Below are 21,937 nucleotides of genomic sequence, written 5' to 3'. Positions count from 1 at the left end.
GACATCAACTGTGATTTCCTTTTTAAGCTAAATTCTCGTTGTTTTGGAACTCGTAGGAGATTTGCAACCAACTTCAAGGACTGAAAGACTGTATATTGGCCCGCTCTGGCATTGGCTTGTATGACTTAAGCTTAAGAAGGGTTAGGAGCTGTTAGTTCTAACTAGGTAGGAAAAAGCACAGCTCATAGCTCAAAGCAGAATATCTCATGGAGGCACATAACTTTGAGAAGGGCTTTCCTACTCAGTTGATGTCATCAATGACTGTCATAAAAAGGTGATTCAGTCACAATGCTCAATTTACATAAAGTCTTTCTGTGAAGGTGACATCACAAAGTATCTTTGAGCTTAGTGAAAAGTCTCAAGACCTCAGGAGGGCTTTTTCTTTTGGTCTGGTTTAAATTACACATCCCTCAAAACAACAGCAGGGCCTAACAGTGGCCTCTTCTACCACTGTATGAACTTCTTAGGCAGATCTGCTTGTGCATGAAGCAAGTGCAAAACATGGCAAATTCTCCTTTCGGTCCCTGCAACCCAGAGCACTATAGTGGTGCAGTCCAGGGGCACTTTGAAACCATCTTAAAATCCACAGTTAAAAATCAAAGATGAGAATTTTACCCTTCATTTCTACACACCGGCAGTATAGCACCTGATTTCTTCAGTTTTCAAGGCATTTTGTGTTCCTATGCTTTAAACTGATGGCTAAAGTTTTGCCTGCGGAAGCAAAAGAAAGAACCAACACCAATGATGATCACGGATAAAACCAACACAAATGTTAATATAATAAGGAAGTTGATTTTCTTCAGATCCTCTTTTTCACAGTCTTCTGGTCTGATGTTCCCGATGTGCATTTCTTCCTGGTACCCGAAGTTCTGAGTGTACTGGCACATTAAGTGCTCCACATTGGGGATCTGGACATTTTTGTTCTGGATCATTGATGAGAGCCAGATGTTTCCACAGCAGTTTAGTGGGTTCCCAGTGAGATACAAGTTTTTAAGGGAATTTTCTAATGCTAAAATATTGCTGTTCTGTAATGTACTGAACCTATTGTTCCTCAAGTCCAGAACTTCCAGTGGAGAGTCACTACCCCACTTAGGCAACCAGTTCAGCTGATTTTCAGAGAGGTTTAAATATTTAAGGTGACTAAAACAGGGCAAGTCAATGTTTAAGTCTATCAGGCTATTGCCATGTAAATACAAATATTCCAGAGACTTTTCCAGTCCTGATAATGCTTTAACTTCTATTTTCAGTCCAGGGTTCATGGCAAGGTCCAAGACAATCAGAGAAGTCTTGTAGAAAGTGTATGCTGGTAGGATGTTCAGCATGTTGTCGGCTAGGTACAAGTACTGAAGAGTAGGAGAATCGACAAATGATACACAACCACTTTCCTCTCCAGCAAGTCTTTGCTTAGCTAATCCTGAGTACATACTGCAAAGGCTGATATTATTGCTCTGTAGATTAAGCAGTCTGAGGCTAGGAAGACTTGAGAAGATATCAAATTGCAGGGTCTGAAGGTGGTTGCTTTGAATGTAGAGCTCCTTCAAATTTGACAACGTGCCAGCATCTAGGAGAAGGTTCTGCAAAGCATTGTAGCTCAGGTCGAGGACAGTTAGGGAGGTCAATGCACTGTCATAAGTTACTGCAAATGCCTGAAGACAGTTTTTACTGAGATTAAGGGTGTGAAGGGACAACATTGATTCAAAGAACTCATCCGGAATGGATTTGATTTCATTATAACTTAAGTCTAGATATACAAGATGGGATAAATAAAGAGAACTTTTGTTTCTACTTTGCTTCTGATCAAGAAGATGAAAAGAAGCATCTAGCCACTCATTTTCCATATAGTCCATTTTATTATGAGGGGATTCAGCAGTGAGCTGGATTAAATTCTTTGATAAATTCAGAGTTACCAGTTTATTTACCTGGGGGAAGACTGGGAAGCGAAGCAGTTTGTTTTCACTCAGGTCCAAACATCTTAAGCTGTATTCATCATCTGACTTTGCGGTGTGGAAGGTCTCAATGCTATTCCTGCTAAGGTCAAGTATCTCCAGCTGCCTGAGGTTGAAATCAGAGATGCAAGTAATTGAATTCATGGAGAGATTGAGTTTGGAAAGGTTCACTAGAGTCTCAAAAGCACCTTCTTCTATTTCCATGATGATATTACTCTGAAGATCTACCTCCACAAGACTGGGAGATCCCTGAAACATCTTGTGTGATATCATTATAATACTGTTGTCTGCCAAGGAAAGATACCGCAGTGCTGGAGCTTGTTTAATGAAATACTCAGCCATCCCATTGTACAGACTGTTGTGGGACAAGTCCAGTATTTCCACCTTGGGTAAAAGTCCAATCCCCTCTGTCCCATTCTGAGCAAGCTCATATAAGTGATTGTTGGCTAAATTTATTTCCAGCAAACTCGTCATATGTGCAAAGACTCCAGGCGTGATGAAGCTTATCTGGTTAGAGCTTAAATCCAGGCACTGGAGGGAAGTGTAAAATGATAATGGCATTTCAGGGATGCTTTGAATCACATTTCCAGACAGATCTATTTTGTTTACATTTGGATGGAGCTCACGAGGGATTTGGTGAAGGTCTTTGTTGTGGCAAAATGCCTGCGAGTTTGCCTGCCAGAAAAAGAGAGAAAAGGGGTCGTCACGTGACAAATGAAAAACATATTTGCATGAAATACAAAGAAAAAAATATTCAGCATCCAGGCAGTTCCTTCTTCTGAAACACTGACCACACTATTTTGTCTGAGCATTCAGACAACAAGAACAACCACCCTAAGTCTTCTTTGCAGCTAACAGCACTCGTTTCATTTTAAAGACATTTCTGACTTGCAACGCTAGAGAGTTTTATCTGCATGTGATGCCTACTAAATGTTCTCCTTTTTGTACCCTTCTCCTGGGCTCATTTTAATAGTCCTAAGTGAAGGAGTTTTTCGCTCTTTACCTTGCAATCAAGCACTGTTTCCTCACTTTTGTTCTGATGATTGATTTTCTCAGCTTTGTCGTTATATTCGATTCTGCAAACTCTACTTGCAATAGTAAGCAGTTCCTAGAAGAGCTCCAGTCTATTGGTAGCATTAGTCCCAAAGCAAGGAGGTGGAGTAATGTTTGAGGATCCTATGGCACAAAAAAAATCTCTCTCCTTAGTCACACCCTCAGATATTTGACTGTGTCTTTCTTTAGCCAGGGCTTAGTGAAGCAATGCATCCTTAACCAAATGGGTCTTCAACTACTGAAACATTTCTGATGCAAACCTCCAAACTCCTCCTGCTTTTACCATCCATATTTACCCTTTTCTTAAGGTAACTGTTCCTTTTGTCTTATATGTGGAGCATACCTTATGAAACCACCCACACAAGGCACCTGTGATACAACATGGAAAAGAAAAAATATGTAAAGCCAGCTTTTAGAGAGGCAAAAAGCTGTGATGTGCCATGAGGGTCATGGCTTTTCAATCCAATTCTCAGCAGCAGGGTAGAGAAAAACCCCAAACGTCAAAGTCAAATTAATCTTCTAGATGCATGTCTGTTTAATTGTAGCTAGGACTGAATCTGTGTCCAGAGCAAAATTTGGAGTGTGTGTTCATAAGGAACATTGGAAACATGAACATGATCATCCTTGCATAAATGTCAAGCTGTATTTTGTTCTTAAGGACAACATACAGCAGCAGGAGGAAGTGGAATGTGAAAGGCTTAGGCAGCCTTTAATTTACTGGAGGAAAACTCTTGTTATAAATGTATTTGGGTGACTGGGTCATGTACTGTTTGTAGAAAGATCAGAAAGAAAAGAAAGAAAAAAATCTGTTGAAACTTAATTTCTGTGGAGAAGCAGAATCCAGATTCCATGACGCAAAGCTTTTCAGACATTAAAGAAACATTAAAAGTAAAAAATATTAAAAACCATCTGTTTCATGTGAACTTTTAGGTGAATGAAGTGGCAGGTCTGTTTAGGAGAAGTGGGGCAATAGTCAGCATTTTGTGAATCTCTTTTGCATCATGTATGTTTTGGAGACAGCACAAAAATGTGTCAGAGAAGTGTAAGTGCTCATCCAAACTCTAGATACACATAGGCTGCTCCACAGTCCTTCCCATGATACATCTTTCCCAAAGATCCCAAGTAAATGGACTGTTGTGCTGCTTTTGACTGGGATAGAGTTCATTTTCTTCATGACACCTATTAAAACCTGAATCCCCTCCTTTCCCCCCCCTCCCAATCACTCAAATCCCCCCCCCCCCAAATAATTAGAAGAAAAGAGAAGGGAATTTTCTGGCTTCTTCCTGACATTATTTCTTTCCTGCAAAGCCACTGTAGGATTGCTTATTTTGAGCTAAAATATGCACAGAGCTAGGCTCAACTCTGAGGCTCAGGAATGGAGCAGGAAGTCTCCTCTTCATTTTGTGGAAGAGGGAGAAGCCAGAAGGAAGAAGCCAGGGGAGGGAGAATGGGAGAAGCCAGAGTGAAAAAGCTGCAGTCGCTTTGCAGCCTGAGGCAAATTCCAGGTTTCTTCCCACACTTCGAGCCAGATCTCAGCAAGTGTTGAGCACCCTCTGCTCCCTCTGGGCACCCAGCGCCGTAGCGAAGTCCTGGTCCAACTCCTGTTGGCGTCAGTTGGCTGGTTTTCACTGAAGTCAATGAGGGAGAGGTCAGTTCCAGTTCACCACGTATCTTGCAGGATTGGGCCTTTAATCTGCAGCCATTGAACCCTCCCGGTGATAACAGGGACTGATAAAATCTATACCTCCCACTGACTGCCATTTGTTCCTATAAAGTTTCCCCTCCCATTTTTTTTAACTCTCATTCCTTTTCACTGACTATTTTGATCCTCGCTGAATTTCTTATCTAGTCCGTTCTGCACCATCTTTTCTCCCTGAGGCTCAAACTGCATGAATTTCATTCTCATCAGCACTAGGAAGAACAGATGAAGCATGTCTCAGTGGGACGGAACAAACAGCATCTGTTTGTGTGTGTGTCTCCTCTCCTCCCACCCTGTAGCCCAATGGGTTGGCAGCCTGAGGCTGGAAAAGAGGTTTTTGCCAATCTCATGTTCTAACTTCATCATCTCTGCTGACGCTGCCACTGGTTTGTTTGAAGTCCATTGGCATGAAGTACTGCAGTGTGGGGAGCACTTGGTCCCTTCGGTGTCTGGTCCCATTCAGGTGCTGGTGAAAAAATGACCCAACAGCTCAAAAGTTGAGCAATGTTTGGATTCTCTGATTCTTCACTGCTCACACTGGGTGGAAGTTGTCACTCACCTTAGCAAGAACCCTACAAACAAGGCAGCTGGATCCAAGCATCCACCTGTGTTCCCCCTTATCAACTCATGAGTGTTTGAACCAAAGAATTTGGGCTGGAGCCACTTGGCATCGCCTTGCACTTGCACAGTGTCCATGTCCATTCTCTAGAAGAGCTGCCCAGGTGGAGGCTCAGCTACACAACAAAATCTTAGCAATTTGCCCAGGTACCACATATTGGCTGACCTGTGATGACCAGATACGCATGCGTTCTTGCATGACCTCGATGCAAGGTAATATATAATTTGCTGAAAACCCTTCCCTTCTATGAATTATTTGGAAGCTCCTCCTTTCCCAGTTAACATGAATTAGCAGAAACATTTTTCTTGGGGAGGCAAACCATGAACTAGTGGAAACTCCTCTCCTTGGATATCAATACGAGTTAGGAAGAACCTCCTGAAATTTAAGATATGCTTTGTTGTCTCTCAAACGGGCAGATGCACAGTAACTTGCATAATCACTGCAGCTCACTCCCATGTCAGGGGTCTGGTAGGGACTGTTTACTTCCTAAAACCTCGTTTACAAGACTTTGGTTCAATGACAGGAGCACCAGCGGTGAGCCGGAGTGGGGCACAGGTTTCTGGTTCATGCCTCTTCCAGCAGATCTGGGACAAAAGTTTTCATTTCTGAGACTTTGCTGTTCTAAAGGTCTTGCTACAGGGAAAGTACCATCTAAAACAGCGAGACTGTGATGAAAAATCATCACGTGAAGCAGGCGGGACTGCTGGTGGACCCATCAGCTAATCCAGTAGCTCCCGCTCTCTTTAAGCTTGTGTTTGGATTTATACCCTCCCCCTTCCATTGGACCAAACGCCCAGCGAAGGAAGATGAGCAAAGCTCCATTGACATTAGCGATGCTGAGCTGTCAGTTTATACCAGAGGAGCATCCCAGCCCCCGGCTGCAGCCTGTTTTCTGTCAGGGCTGAATTTATCCCAGCCTAGTTGTGTAGGGCCTTGGGTTGATGAAAGCGGTTTACAGTGGGCTGGTGGAAACAAGGATGTGTTTACTTCTCAGCAATCAATCAGCCTGATCTGTGACCCATGAAGAAATGGGATGGGACAAATCTGCTTTGATTATCGCATGTCTCGCCCAGCCTTCATGTGACTATGATACATGGGACCCAAGCTGTCATATTTACGGTGGCTTCATCAGTCTTCCCTCCCCAGCCAATGAACCGAGCTACCCAGTCACCTTCCCAAGATCTTTTTATATATACTAGGTCTTAATTTCTCTGGAATTCAGGAAGTGCAGCAATACGGCAGGGTGGGCAGGAATGGAATGAGTCCCATAAGGGAGATGTGTACAGCTAGCAAATTATTTTTTTCCCTATTTTGGAAATTCTTGAGGATTTGTGCTGAACAGCTTCAATGTTCAAGGAAAAAAAAAAAGATAAGTATTTTTAAACAGCCTGTTACAGTCAGAAGCACTTGGAAAGGGAAGGGAGAAAGTTCAGCTGTGGGTAACTTTTACAATATTGTACCAGGTGCTTGCAAAAATACAAGGAGCAAATTTTGTACTGGAGCGAGAGGCTTTGTCACTTCTTTTACCTGCCGCAGAAGTCAGGTACAACTGCCCTGGCAGCCATGCTGTGTCAGGGCAGAGGAGGTCAGTCTCCCTGTTATTACAAAAGGGCTGGTATATATGTATTTCACAGAAGATGCTTTATTTAAAGTGTAAAGAACTTAGGCCTGATAGAAAGCAGTTGTTTAGGTGTGAGTTCTTTCTCTGTCTCAGCTAGAGAATCCCTGTACAGTCCTGGGGAAACCAGGTCAAATTTCCTTTAACCAGCTCCCCCTTAGAAAAAGACAAAGACAATGACCCTTCTTTTTTCCCCCTTTTATGTGCTGTCGCTACAGTGACATAGCCTGGGAACAGCCTGCTGAGCACCCACTCACCCAGCAAAGCCCACCTCTGCCACCCCGGAGAGCCTGGTCCTGGGGGGTTTCCCTTCTCAGAGACCATAACTATTTGTGCAGTGGCTGTAACAAGGGGGTCCCAACCTCATCCAGGATCTCCAGGGGCCTGAGTAGGGAGACAGCCTTACCATTTCACAAGACATCCCCTCTGTGGGCTGATAGTTAGAGGTCCCTCTGTTCACCACTGCCAGGAAGAAGATGATGTACAGTTTCATGGTTCTGCAGGTAGAAGTAATTGTGGTTAGATTTCAAACGTGACGCAGTGGCCAATGCTGCAGAAGCTGGCCCCAGATCATCGTCTAACATGGAGAAGCACACACGCAGTGCAATAAATTAACGCATCTCTGAGCCTACAGCACTTAAGACCCACCTACGTACCTTTGCATCCCTTTGAGCCTGGTGGAACGAAGAGAGATTTATATAAGGACTTGAAAGGAAGGTCCAAGGCATTTCATGGGATTGCCCCTGTGTGCTTTCAGCTGCCACCGAGATGATACCCAGGCCACTCAATGAATTCCAGGTGCTTAAGCTGGGCAATGTGTCTGGCATCATGGAGAAAGACAACCACTGAAGAGTGAGTTACCTTCACTCTCCCCATAGAGGCAGCTCAGGTACTTTCAACTGGGCTGGGGTTTTGGGTTGCCAAGTCCTGAGCAAAGCGAACAGATGCCACTCAGAAACAACAGGCGTTGGGAACATTTCCATTTCCATCCACAACATATTCCACTCCTCTCATCCCAGAGAGTCAAAGAGCTTTTACACACGCACGTAGATTTGTTGAGTTAATATAAAGAGCTTAAAGAAGAGACCGAGAACTTTTTGTCCAAAGGTTAGTTTTCCATTTTATACATCCCAGGTACAGGCAGGCTTTTGAAACAGATGCCTTACAAAGAGACAGATATAAAATGGCATGGTTTTGCGTGAAACAAAGGATTCATCAGAGTTTAACTGTTTGGAAAGCACTCCAGAAAAGCGTGTAGAAATAACTGCAAAAGGAGCAAACAGCACTGGAACGCCTGTCACTGGGCAATGGGAGAAAATACGACCGAAGCCAAGAGAAAGCATTCGTCTTTCAAAAGGGCTTGTTTCTAGATGGCACTAATGAGATCTCTGGCTATGGTCACCATTTATGTGAGCTCCAGATATCACTCCTTTATGACAGCCTCTGTTGCAGACATGCAGAATCTGTCTGTATTTGTATGACTTCTTGCAGGCAGGTCTGAGCGGGTCCTGCCCACATCCAGAGCCAGTGAGACACGTGCCAGCTCCTAACTGGAAGCCATGCAGCAGTGCTTAGCTAGCACTGCTCTTAAGTCTTTCCAGGAGCAAGCCTGCATTTGGCAAGCTCCAAATGAGTGCCAATCCCATGCACACATGCCGCCAAAAAACAGCATCAATGTACCGTTACTCAGTGGCTTCCACCCACAGAGCATCAGGAGGCTGGAAACAAAAGAGATGGGATCGTTCCCAGCTGGTGGAGATCCCTGAACTTAGGGACTTAGTCACTGTTTGAGGGATGCAGCTGATGGCCACGCTTCCGTGCAGCAATGGCAATTGCGGCACAGCAATACCAACAGGTTCACTATGGGAACCTGCCCATCCCTCCACTTCCCAACTAGAGAAGAGAGTTGTGTACGAGGAAGAGAGAAACTGGGGAGGCTTAGACCACATCTACTCTATTTTCAGATTGCACATTCCTTCCCATTCAGGGGAACAACTAGTGATGGATGATGATCTGGGACCCCAAGGTGAAAGAGCTTGGAGATTGTCTTTGAGGCTCAGCAGCAGGATCAGAAGCCTGTTTCCTTCCTCTAAAATAAGACCAAGGGTGCTCATTCTCGACCCTTTTAATTCTTGTTTGCAGAATACACTGAAATCATCCTGTGGAAGGAGGAATTGCTGATACTACCATCTATAATGTCTCTGTCATTCCCCCGCTGTTCCTCATTCCCTGTAGCTTAGAGAAGAAAGTGCCTCCTATAAGGAGGAGAAAATGAGTTTTATCGTTTGGGTATTAGTGTGCCAAAACTGAGAGAAAAGACAAAGGTACCAATGATTACAAAGCTTTACTCAGAGCCCTCAAATAGAAATTGGTTCTGTTTAAATCCGATTAATTAAGTTGGCAAAATCTCCGTGGATGTTACCCACAACAGGGCACCAGCCTGATGGGACAGCGTGCATCCCGTGTGCTCTGCGATGTCTTCTCTCGAATGATAAACCTGACACAATCCGGGGTCTTAACGTGCTTTGAAGCTTCCTAAATTATACGTTTATAAAGCAACTGAAAAACTGATGCATTTGAACACAAAAACCTGATTTAATGGCTTGCTGTGTAAAACAGATCTGTAGTAAGCAAGGACTCTGTCCTTCAAATTGTTTCTAAGGTGGCTGTCATATCCCGAAGCACTGGGACGTGGTGGTCTCTTCCAATACAAGACCACATGGACTGCATCCAGAGGAGGGTAAACCCCTCCTCAAGGTACAGCACAACCTCCTTGCTCATGGAGATCCCCTTCCCAAGGTGCTGTTCCGTTCAGCGGAAGAGCTTTTCCTCACCCAGCCTTTCTCTGGACAACCTTTAGACCCACCTAGTGAGACACAACACCGTGTCCCCCTTCTCCTCTGCCCTCTGGGCAGGTCTCAGATGCCCACCACCCTCTCCCAGTGCAGAGCTGAGGGCTCGCAGGACCCCATTGCCCTGGTGTCAGAGAGCATCACCACTGAAGCCTGCCTGGGCACCGGCACCGACGTCTCCAACCACAGCTTACAAAAACACTCCGGGAGCAGCAGCAGCAGCAGCAACTCAGCCTAAAGGAGCTTCTAGTGCTCTGCGGCTTTCCCAGAGCAGAAGCAGCTTTGTGCTGGGTGCCAGTTCGCTCCCACTGGCAGCTGTGATAAAAATCCCAGCCTGTGTCAGAGCAGGACGGAGCTCTGGACCGCAGTCGGTGTCACAGCTTTCCATCAGGCTGCTTCAGAATTACCCAGCCCATACGCAGCCGAGTAGCGTAGGTGATTGCAGTAACACCTCCAAGGAATCTCATTAAGTGGGTCAAATAATTTAGCATCTGGAAAAAGCATAGTACCCAAACCACGTCAGCATGCCCACTTAACCGATGGGAGGGCGAAGGCAGAGAAGAGCAGTGCTTTGCCCCAAGACACATTTGAAACCCTGGAAGAACCAGGGTTTCATCCCAGTTTGCCCAGTTCCCACTCCAGAACAGTATTTGCCTCCACCTCTATTACAATATTAACCCCGAACCCACTTCATAGATGTTGCTTGTAGCTGACAACAGCAGCACCTTCCAAATTTCCCCCAAAGGTAATTTTTGTTACTGCTCAGACAACTAACAGAGACACTCTCCTGTGCCAAAGAGAGGTTAAATATGAGAAAATACACAAAACACAAAACAAACTCCCCAGGGGCTGATCCTTTTTCACACAAGACTCTTTGCTGCCTTGTTAGAGCCTTCAGGGTTAAAAAGAGTGAATATTCACATTTACCTTGTTTCAAGGGTTTCTCGCATCCCCAAACACTGCTTAACATGTCTTTAAAAAGCATATCCAGCTCTGCAAGACCGGCTCCGTCCTGGTACCGGTGAAATCGTTCTTCAGCTTCACATTCCCTCATTCGGGACACCAAGAGGCTCACTCGTAACTTCGTAACGAAGACATTTTTGGGGAAATAACCTTACTTGGGACAGTGTCTGCTTTAAATTCTGCTGCTTGTCTTCCTCCGGACTCCTCTCCGGGCTCTTGCTGGGTCCTGGCCACCGCTGTGCTCCGGAGGGAGGCAGCTACCGCGCGACATCCTGAAGCCCTTGCTCGGGGCAGGCGTTGGGAAACAAGGGGGATTTTTGCCAGGGAAACGGTCAGGATCGGGCCCCGGGCTCGCTCAGGGGAGTAAGTGACTTATCGTTGCCGGTGCCATTGTTTGGCTACGTGCGTGGTGCAAGGCAGCGTGTTTACTTTAGGGTTTTGTGTCCGTGAGTTGCATTCCTGGAGGGTTGCAGCCTCCTGCCCCTGCACCTCGATCGCTCTCTGCATCCAGGAAAACAGCGCCTGAGGATTAAAGGTTTCAAATTCACGGCTGGTAAATATAAAGCCCAGAATCGGGAAACCTGCCCTGGAAGAAATAACTCCTTCTCTTTGCAGTGGTCCAGCCAGTCGGAGTGGGATAGCAGCCTGCTGGCAGGATGGGGGGTCAGCTACAACGCACCGGATTTGAAGGGTTTTCGTGGCGCGAGTCAGGAACTGGCGAGATTGGTAAAGGCAGCGGGGTCTGAACATCCAGACGAGCTGCTGAATTTTCGGCAGTGGGTACACAGCGCTCAACCTCCCGGCCACGCGAGCACAAACTTCCCATTGCAGAAGGGCTGCTTTTGCCCTGCGGAAGGCGATTTCAGACCGCCTGCGAGTTCAGCTTTATATTTATTATTTTGTGCTGCCCTCTAGGGCTGGAGCATCTGTCTAATCGCTGGTTTCCTCACTTCCCTTTGCCGACGGACGCCTGCTTCTGGCAAACCTGCCTTCACATAAATTTCCCCGTTACTTTCGCCCAGCCTCACGAGCCTGAGCTGTTGCAACGCGCTTTTCTCGTGGCTGAAATAATACGCCCAAGAGCCGGGCTCTTGTCGTCTCGTTGGCTTTGCGAGGCAGCGTAAGCGCTACGAGGCGGTGGCAAGTCTGCGTGCGGGCGGGAGAGGGCACGATCAGGTGCAATGAATAGAAAAATCCACGCTTAGCTCTCAGAACAGCCTGCCAGGGAGATGGTCACAACCCTGGACAAGTCGGCTTCGAGTGGGCTCTCACCAGTGCCTCGGTCCGAGCCGGCTGCGACACTGGTTTTCACGGGGTGCCTTTGGCAAGCTCCCTGAAGTCGAGGTCTGCAATCCCCCGGGGCGAGCAGGAGGCTCGCGCTGGAGCTGAGGACTGCCGTGGTGCCCGGAGGTTCCGGTGCCTTTTGGATGCCCTGGGGTTAGAGTTCGCCTCAGCAGCAGCATGCAATAGCACCTGCGATGCACGGACGCTTTCACAAGGAAAACCTCAAATATTTGAGGTCTTCAAGAAAAGAAAAAGACTTCTTTTTTTTTTTTTTAAAGAGGATAATTTGATTTTATTTGGACATGGGATGTGAATATCATGCCTGAAGAGTAGTGGGTGCCCTGGATGATTGCAGCATCACCTTTTCCTACTCCTGTATGCTCAGAGCACTGTGGGAAGTTTGGATTTGGAGGGGAAAAAGTAGCAGGGGAAAAATATAGCTTTTTTTTAAAAAGCCAGCTCTGTTCCTCAAGCTGTTTTACCAAGTGGCCAAGCAGCTGTGCCAGCTGAACTGTGAAGAAGAGCCTGGACAGAAACAAATGCCAAAGCAGGAGGGAAGGGCATGCGCTGCCGCTGCTGCTCAGGACTTTGCTTCATTAAATCCACAGCCTTAGAGGGACACCGGCTGCGCTGGGAAGGGTCACTGGTGTCCTTACCGTCGTTGCCCTTGCTAAAGGGGATCTGACAGCAAATAGTTTCAAAGACCCTGAAGCATTTGTCTGACTTCCCATTTTCAATATTTTGGGGCTACGGCTTTACACCCTAGGGCAGTGCTGAAACACCGGTAGCCACGTCTGCAGAACAAGGGTCGTCTCATCTCCATCGGGCAGATTGAGTCATCTCCATCGGGCAGACTGGAGAATCAATCCCTCTTGCCCACCGGCACAAAATAGCAAGGGCTGTCCCACCCCGCTGATGCCGAAGGGATTGCATCTCTACTCTGCGAAATCAGGCCCTTCCTGATTTTCCTGTGGTCTCCTCAGCAATCGCTGCCTGCTCGGTTTCTGCCGACATCAGCTGGATCTCACCCCACGTCGCCCGAAGCCAGAGGTGGTGTGGGGATTAGGGCTGCTGGGCACCTCGTCAGACCTCTCCCCTCCTCCAAATCCTCTTCCCACCGTGGCCCCGAGCAAGAAGGAAAAGCAAATCCCAGCCGCTGGCTCTCACAGGCTGGTCTGTAATCTGCTGCAGGTTCCCAAGGGTTTCAGATAAACAAGAATATGTCTTGACGATGATGTGTCTTGAGCCTCCAGACCTTTTGGAGTCTGTCCACCCGTAACGCTGCTGCTTTCTAAGGCACTGCTTTTGGGTTGAGTCCTGTGTCGAGCCGCATGGATCAAACTCTCCAGAGAAGTAAACAAAACAAGCTCCCGCCTTAGAAAGTGGGTCTTGAACTAAGGGCAGGAGTGGGACAAGTCTTGCTCCCTTTCAGCTGGAATAGCTCCCTGGTGATTCATCCCACCAGGGAGCTGGAGATAACATTAATATTAACCCTATTAAAAAATAAACAGCCCATGCCATCCTCAGCCACAGCCTTTGAGAAGGAGGCACAGCTCCCGCTCCTGAGACCCTATAACATCTCCAGGAGCTGCTTCTCTCTTTCTCCTGCTCTGGTTTGCTCATGCCGTCTGCACCGTGCTTGGCCTCTCACGGGCAGATGCAGCCTCCTGCCTCTCTGGTGTCAAGTCCACAAATCAAAATAGGGACTCTTACATCTCCTGTAATCCCAGTGTGGCTTTTCTCCTCTCTTTTGAAGCTGCTGCCTTCCTTCCTTCTCTCTCGCTCTGTCTTCTCACCACCTGCACCTCTATCAGGTGTGCAGCTAACAGCATAACACCAAAAATTAACCTTCCCAATTAATTGGACAGACAGGGCTAAGCCAGTTCCCCTACTTCATTCACCTTTGTTTCTACTCCTCTTTCCAGGAGGGAAAATATAAATGAATGAGAAACCCACCAGCCCGGAGACTTTGTGAGCGAGGGGCTGGGCGAAGGGACAGCAGAAGACGGGAAAATGAAAACATTCCGTCAACAAAAACTGATGTAAACTGGTATTTAAAGATTAAAATATTTAGCCATCAAATACTCTCCCTGGAGATCAAAAATCATGGAGAAACTCAAATTCAGGAACGAAACCAGAACCTTTTCTCCCCAGCTTTGATCTGAGTGCAGCAAAAGGAGAGAAAAAAATTGGCTTTTTAATTCAACAATTTTTCTTTTACTGACAGTGGAGTGGACTCAGTTCATAAAATGAAGTGAGGAAGGTTATTTCTGATAGATTGGACTTGCACGATACTGACACCCCCCCTTGAATTAATCCGTCATTGTGTTAGTAAAAGGCCAAGCACTGGGCTGTAATTGTCTCCTTTAAAAAGAGATGACCGATTGTGAATTTTTGTTATTGAAAGCTAAAGGATTTCAACATTTTAGAGTAATAAGGTGATTTAAAAGCTGAAATTACTACACCTTTGTAAACAAACAAATTGCCACTGTTGTGGAAAGCCAAACTTTGTCTTCTATTTAAGTGAAACATATTTGCACTTTTATCAAAAACACAACAGCTTTTGGCTGTAGAAAATGATCTATGACTTTTATATAAATTAGGATTTTCTAAAACTTTATTCTTTCCAAATAAAGAAAACATTAATTCCTTGTGATAACAGTCCAGATGCAGCAAAACACTATCAGTAAGTCATCCTTCACCCAAGGTGACATTCAAGCTGTCAGAATCTTAAGAGCAGAAAGATAACCCTGCCTTCTCACACCTCGTGCCCCAACAGGGAGAGTTCAATGACAACGCTGATAGTAAGAAGAGCAGATGAACTAAACAGCATTTTGCCCATTTCACCCGCGGACTGTGTGATTTGCCCAAGGCTATATTAGGATTCAGTGTCGGAGAGCTGGGCGAGCGGCATTTAATCAGCGCACAATGCTGATCTCTGCAGCGCTCCTGGTTCAGAGTGCTATAATGCAGTAACACCATAAATAGACTAAAGTCCTGTGAAGAAGGAAAATAAAAAACCCACGTCCCCATCTTCCGTTACTGTGAACACGGAGAATAATAACAAAGCAGGCATATGACAACTGTTCTGTTATAAACTAACCCGTGCCTCCTTAACGTAAAGGATCTAACTTGCTGCAGTGCAAGTCCCTGATGGATTAAATATACAGCTGCGTGGATAGAGCCATCGACACAGTGTGTTTAGTCAGCTCCTCAGCCTATTCATAAACACGGTATATTTTATTTATACAGTACCTTCCTCATCTGTGTTATTTTTAAAGGCTGCAGCTCTAAGTCACCGGAGCCCCCGTCTCTCCCGCAGTCGAAAGCTCAACTTTCCAGCAGGCTCCCGGTTTCGCACGCCTCTCCACGTACCTGCTCTGTGGCTGGAGGAGGAGGAGGAGGAGGAGGTTTCGCCTCTGCTTGCAGCCTTCTGCCTCCCAGACTCTCCCAGCAGCCTTTCCAGCGCAAGCCGAGGAAGAGTTTCCTTGGGGAAGTCGTACCTCTGTTGCATGCCAGCTGACTAAAACTCTGCGAGCTCCGAGAGAAGTTTGAAGTCACAGGGAAAAAAAAATACTCCCCATAGACTGGTCCTTGAATTCATTCCTTCGCAGTCATGAGCTCTTATATATTCCCAGGCTCCCACAAGCACGTGAATACATACCTCCGTAATAGTTTTAAAATGTGTGTGTCCTCTGCGCTTCTCTTCATTTTCCATTTCGTTCGTTCAACCTTGGCTTGTTTCCTGCAGTTTCTCAGCTGGTAATTACGCTCCTCTCGTATTGACACATGAAACACTCTGCGAATACCGCAAAAAATCCCCTCCGCGGGCTCCGGGGACACGTGCTTGTCTCTGAAGTTCTCCGTGCCTGTCCCGCAGATGCGAGCGTGTGCTCTCAGCCACACGGACCTGCAGGTTCTCGCGGGCAGCGCTCGCCGGGGCTGGGGTAAACCATGGGGGCTGAGCTGGCTGCAAACCCTGAACTCCAAGTCCGTGCAGGTCGGGGTGGGTCGGAAAAGGGTAGATCAGAGGGAAGCGTGGCAGTCGGGCAAACTCATCGCGTTTGGTGTCCCGGCAGCTCAGGTGTGTCTCTGTGGCACAGCACCGGGGTGGCCGAACGCGCCCTTGGGGGGGAAGGAGGAATTCAATTTAATGCGTGAATGGGTAATAATGTAAATGTCTTCTAAAAAGGGCAACGGGATGGATTTTTATTTCTTTACCACGGGTGTGAATCATAGAATCATAGAATAGAATCATAGAATAGAGTCGTAGAATAGTTTGGGTTGGAAGGGACCTTTAAAGGTCAGCAGGTTTTCTATATGAAACGCCCTTTTATTTCAGAAGCGATGCTCTTGCGTAAATCGGTGGGAGACCTGCACGTTGCCCGTGTCGTCTTCTTCTGCCTAGGAGTGTCCTGATACCTGGGCAGGTATCTGCTGGCTCCACGTGTTACTTTGCAGGAGTACAAACCTCTGATAGGGTTTTGCCAGCTCCTGAGTGGGTGTCTTAGGACCAAACCAGCCAGGACCCAACCTCCCCTGGGCCACCCCTCTGAGGAGCTCCCACAGCCACCAGGGACCACTGCAAACCTCCCACCTTCTCCCCTAGGTGTGTGAGGAGCACCTCGATGAGCGACTTCCCCTTCAGGGAAGAGGTTTGGCTTCAGCATCGTGTGTTTTCCCCGCTTTGCACCGAGATGCGCAATGATGGCCAATGATTTTTGCCAAAAAAATGGGGTAGTGACTCCCTTCTCCTGGACAGCATCAATTCTGTCCCCCTTTCCTGGATCTGCTTATTAAAATCAGATAAAAGCCACATCCTTTTACACAATGTGCCAAGCAGCTTTGTGAATTCTGCTAAACATATGCCAGCTCCCAGCTTTTGCTTCTTGGCAACAGGTTTCTGTTCTTTTTCTGTAGCACAGCAGCTCCTGTGAGTCAGAGTTACTTCAGATCTGCAGCATCCTGGGAGACTCAAGATGAAAATGTCTACAGATGTGACAGATGTGGTTCGTTAAATATCGCAGTAAATATATTTTACACGTCTTTGCAGTAAGTAAGTACCAAGGATAATAAGTTTAATAGTAACGTGTACATAATGATAAAGAAGGGAACAATGATGATTTTATTACTGCAATAGCTATTGCCTGTGTACATGTATAGCTGTATATGTATATTTACTAAAGGCCAAATGGCTTAACAATTAATGAGTAAATGATCTGTTTTAGTTGAAGATATCCCTGCTCATGGCAGGGGGGTTGGACTAGATGGACCTTAAAAGGTCCCTTCCAGCCCAAAGATTCCATGATTCCATGATTCTGTGATCTCTCATTGACTTGTCTTGGCAACAGAAGCAGATCCTATGGAGAAGCTTGCTTGTGTACAGCAGTCCCAAAACCTTACTGATGTCCTCAGAATAGCTCTTCCATGGGACATAGGTGGTCCCAAGAACACAGGACAGTGGCAAGGAGTGAGTTTATGGTCTGAAGGCTGTATGGTCCCGACAAGCCCGTGCAATGCCTAAACTAGCCATCCACTATTGCTCCATTTTTTGGCACCATGCCTAGCGACTATGGCTGCATCGTTTGAGATTTGGCATAAGCTCAACGTTGATGTGCTTGTGTACACCTCCTACCCAAGCCAAAATTCACCTCTTAGTCCGTGCTACCTTACTTGGCTGGGACTGACCCACAAAGAGAGTTCACTGAGGCACAAGGACGTATTGTATCCCCTCCTGTCACCACGTCAGGCCAACCTGATGGCCAACTTGATGTCATGGCAGCCAAGCCTGGAGGATAGTTGTGGACCTGCTGCTTAGAGACGAGGGTCCAATTGTATTCTCCAAGTCGTGTATGGCTAACTAATAGGACACAGAAAGGACAAGAACATCCTACCACAGAGAAGATAAGAAACCTCCTGACAATAAATCTCAGGAAGCAGAAGGAATTATTCCCACAGATCCTGCTGTTACACCTCCATCTCTGGTGTGTGGCTGCAGAAGACTCGGGTCAACCTGTGGCTGATTCCCCGTGACACCTGAGTGCTGATCCTTCTCCAGTTACATCTCTCCCACTAAAAATGTGTCTCCCAGGGAGTGATCCCTGGCCGGATCTGCACAGACCTGGCCCTTTTTTAGAGCAAGTTGGTTATGTCCAGGTATGTAGCACGCGGATATATTGCTCTGGATGGTGTCCCCCCAGCCCTGAGGTTGTTGTTTCACTGTTACATTTCTTTCAGAGTGCCTTGAATAATGTGGGGACAGCATGCAAATCCTTCACACAGTGGGATGACTGTGCGGAGCAGAAGCAGCCAAACCTGATGCAGGCCCTGAAGGAAACCCCAGAACTACACCCAACTTGGAGGAAACAAGCTGGTTTGGTGGGGAAGGGTGCCCATGAGAGTGCTGATCCTCAGTGTGGTTGACTGTGGGGAGCCAGGTTATCTGGCAGCATTGATGTACCCGTGCATACCCCATGAAAGAACCTGAGGACACTAGGAGGGACGACACACCCTGGAGGCTTGTAGCATCATGCCTCCAGAACTGCTTACAAGCACCAGTCCTGCAATGATTTCTGATGGTACCCGCCATGCACGAATCCTACACGCCTCCACACTAGGGCAGCAGGATGTGGCAACCAGCAAATCTCACTTCAGAAAAAGGGCCACAGGTCAGTGCTGGTCATGCAAGGTCAACCTAAGGTTGTGTCCTGCTGTAGACACAATCCCTCCAAGTATCATGGGATCCCCACTCTTCCATGGGAGAGGTGAGCTGGCTAGGCTGGTGGGACTGGTGTGGAGACATGCAGAGGTGCACGAACGGAAAGCAAAGCTCCCAGCTAGTGAGATCCTTCAAGACATCACTGCCAGTATAAGCATCATTATCTTGAGCTGACGTTAGCCCAGTTGCTTTTTAGAAATCACACACAAAAAAAAAATAAAAGAAAATAAACCAACCAGGAAGAGATGAACTGGCAGTTTTTAATCACTTGCAAAAGATTAGAGGTTGACCACGTGCTCACCTCACACTTAAAATAGGTTGTATCATGTCAACAGGATGCCCATCTCTAATTATAAATGATATTTCCCCAGACTAAACAAAGTTTGATATTTATGCTCCATTTCCTCCAGCTCCGATTATAGCCTGTTCTTTTAAAAAAATGCATGAGGAACAAGAAGGCCAAGAGCTTTGCTCTGGCCACTCTTTTTCTGTTCCTGCTGCTGTTCAGGGAAGTTTGCCACTGGGAGCTTGGTGATGCTTTACACACTGGGATTTTGGCTTGCCTTGGTGCTGATGCTGGTAGTGAGTAGGAAGGGGGAGGTTTGTCTCGGTCACCAGGTCAGCTGGGGTTCCTGTCCCCAGCCTCATCATATGGTGCCTGCAGGTCTCAGGCACCGTGTCTTTATTTGAACTCAAGGAAGATGCTGCTTTTGGCATTTTCCCAGACTAGGCCTGGCTACCTTCTGGAAAGGCACAATGAGCAGAGAACTTCTCTTCTTTTCACTTATGCTATGGAGAGGATAAAAATACAGGAGTCTTGACACCAGAAAGTAAATCCTACGAAGCATGCTTCTCCAACCAGGACATGCTTATGATATGGCACAGCTTAGTCCCGTCTGGTTGGGTCCACCTGCCCTTGGGCCATGAAGGCATTGCTGCTGCAAGATTCAGACAACTTCACTTACACTGCAAAGGAGACATACCTAAAATAGCTCCAAACGAGCTATCAGTGACCCAAGTAGCTGTGAAATTCATCCAAAAAGCAGGGTAAAAATATGCATGTCCAGGTCTCCTGGGACACTCCACACTCACCCAGCCAGGTGTGACTGGGTACAAAGGGGTCAATTGTACAGAATGGAGTGGCAGATGTTGCTGAAGCTCCCAGCATGAGAAGATGCCACTGCAGGATATAGATGAGGTGACTTTGGCGATAAGAGTCTTCGGCAGGCTGAGAGACCACAGAAGATAATACAAATACAGTTGGGGAGGAAACGATGGCCAGATGTGGGGGTTGCAGGGACATGGGGCAATGAGACAGCAAGAGAAAGAGGAGAGGGAAAACATGTGGGCAAAACTCCCAGGCAAGAGAAAGCATGTCACAGGAGCTGCAGAGAGTCCCATGATTTTTTTGGAGGGTGAAATGGAGCAAATGGAATTTTGGATTGTGGGGGGCCAAAACTGTCTCCAGGGTCCTCCAGTTTTATTTTCCGATGGCTGTGGGCCTCAGACTTACACCACTGCCCAGTGAGACATTGAGGTATAGCTTGCAAGCAAAGTTGGCAGGTGAACATCTTGAGAAGACAGAAACAAGGGCTGAGACCTTCTGCCTTGCACTTGCCCTGCCAGCTCCGATGGTCGGAGGCAGCCTGCATTCAACCCAGATTTTTCAGGTGTCACTGGGTTTTGTCTGCCCGCCCTACCATCCCCAGCGACGTCTTCTAGCCTGTGCTTGAAACATCCCAAGCTTTATCAACAGGTTCAGGAAACTGCTCCATGTGACAAATCTGGTTTATCTTGAAATGGCAAACGAGACAAGACTGATGTGGTTTCTCCTGCAAATATTTCTCATATCTCTGCCTGCCACCGCAACAACAGGAGGATTTATGAATCAGGTGGGGCCAAACAAGCTGCAGAACAGTTTGCTCTGTGCTAATGGAGGTAAAGATCATGTTTCTCACTTTAGATCTCCTACTCAGTTCAAAGTGTGAAATATTATCCATGCTTCTTCCTTCTTTTCATTTTCTTTCGGGTGGGAGCATGAAGAGGAAAGCTGATCTCTCCTCCGTGCGTTTTCAGTCCCTGCTGTTGACTCAGACTTTAGGCTACCAACGAGCACTGGAACCATCAATTTTCCCTTTTTGTGGTCCCTTGTCTTTCCCCCTCTTTACCGTGTTTGGGTAGGTGGTGACTTACTGCAGGGAAGCTACAGTGAAGGGATTACTGGCATTATATCTGCAAGGCCATGAAGCTGATCATGGAACAGGTAATTTTCAGCTCTAGTTGGTTGACAGTGTGGTTGTCCTTTGCTCCTTCTATGCTGATTTTTTAGGCAAACACTGAAAAAAAGAGAAGGTTGCAATCATAATCCTAAGGAGAGAAGAAATGAGTTAGAAATCCTCTGTTTTTGTCATGTTCCTTAAACCCTTTGATCCTTCCCATAGCACCTTGATCCATCACTATGTTGTCACTTATTGAAAACATTTTTTTTTATAGCCCACAGTTGGATTCTGGGTTATTTCCAAAATGTCTTTTCTTCCTGTGCAGTGTGTTGGCTTTTCTTGAATAATTTAACTCTCACCCCCAATGTTGTATTTTGGATTTTTCTTGGCATGAAGGAGGAATATAAAAACCCTGGGTTAATCCCTGAGCATGCTCCTTGCTGGGCTGTCACAGTACATCATGGCAGTCCCTGGGTACAGTGCTTCAGGTGGAACATACTCACGGAGGAGAAAGGTACCTGCACCATCTAACAACCCCTCTAGACCAAATAATGAAGCAGGGGGTGCATTGGGAGACATGGGGGAATGAGTTATTTCAGTAGAGAGAGAAAACAGACATAAGGCCACAACCTGAAGGAAACAATGCCCTTTTTAATCCTGCTCATCAGTCTCTCTGATTTTTCCAAACACTGAAAATTGAACTTGATGCTGAACATCTTGCAGATTTCAGAGGTGGAAGGCAGTCAGCAAAAACTTTGGAGCCATTGCACAGGCTACATTTCCACTGGGAAGTTTAGTGCACTGGAATGGATAAATATGGAGAATACAGAAGCACAGATAATTATGCTTAAACATATATCATTAGCCCCTGTAAAGCACAGGTAGAAGGAACTACAGCAGCAGCATTGGAGATCTGAGTAATCTCCTGGTCTCCTTTTTCTTTATACAAATTTGTAGCCCCAGAAT

The 21,937-nt window shown here is 46.5% G+C and overlaps 1 protein-coding gene across 1 annotated transcript; it reads right to left on the bottom strand.

Moving 5' to 3' along the window:
* Window positions 1-680: 680 nt before the first annotated feature.
* LRRC32 (leucine rich repeat containing 32) lies at window positions 681-10,737 on the bottom strand (the record flags this gene model as incomplete). Its single annotated transcript, XM_082014503.1, has 3 exons — window positions 681-2,621; window positions 7,342-7,432; window positions 10,715-10,737. 3 exons carry the CDS (start codon window positions 10,735-10,737, stop codon window positions 681-683), a joined length of 2,055 nt encoding a protein of 684 aa, XP_081870629.1.
* Window positions 10,738-21,937: the final 11,200 nt, after the last annotated feature.

The sequence above is a fragment of the Phaethon aethereus genome (genome assembly GCF_964289735.1).
Source record: "Phaethon aethereus genome assembly, chromosome: 1".
Taxonomy (NCBI): Eukaryota; Metazoa; Chordata; class Aves; order Phaethontiformes; family Phaethontidae; genus Phaethon; species Phaethon aethereus.
This window is presented reverse-complemented; position numbering and strand designations above follow the sequence as displayed.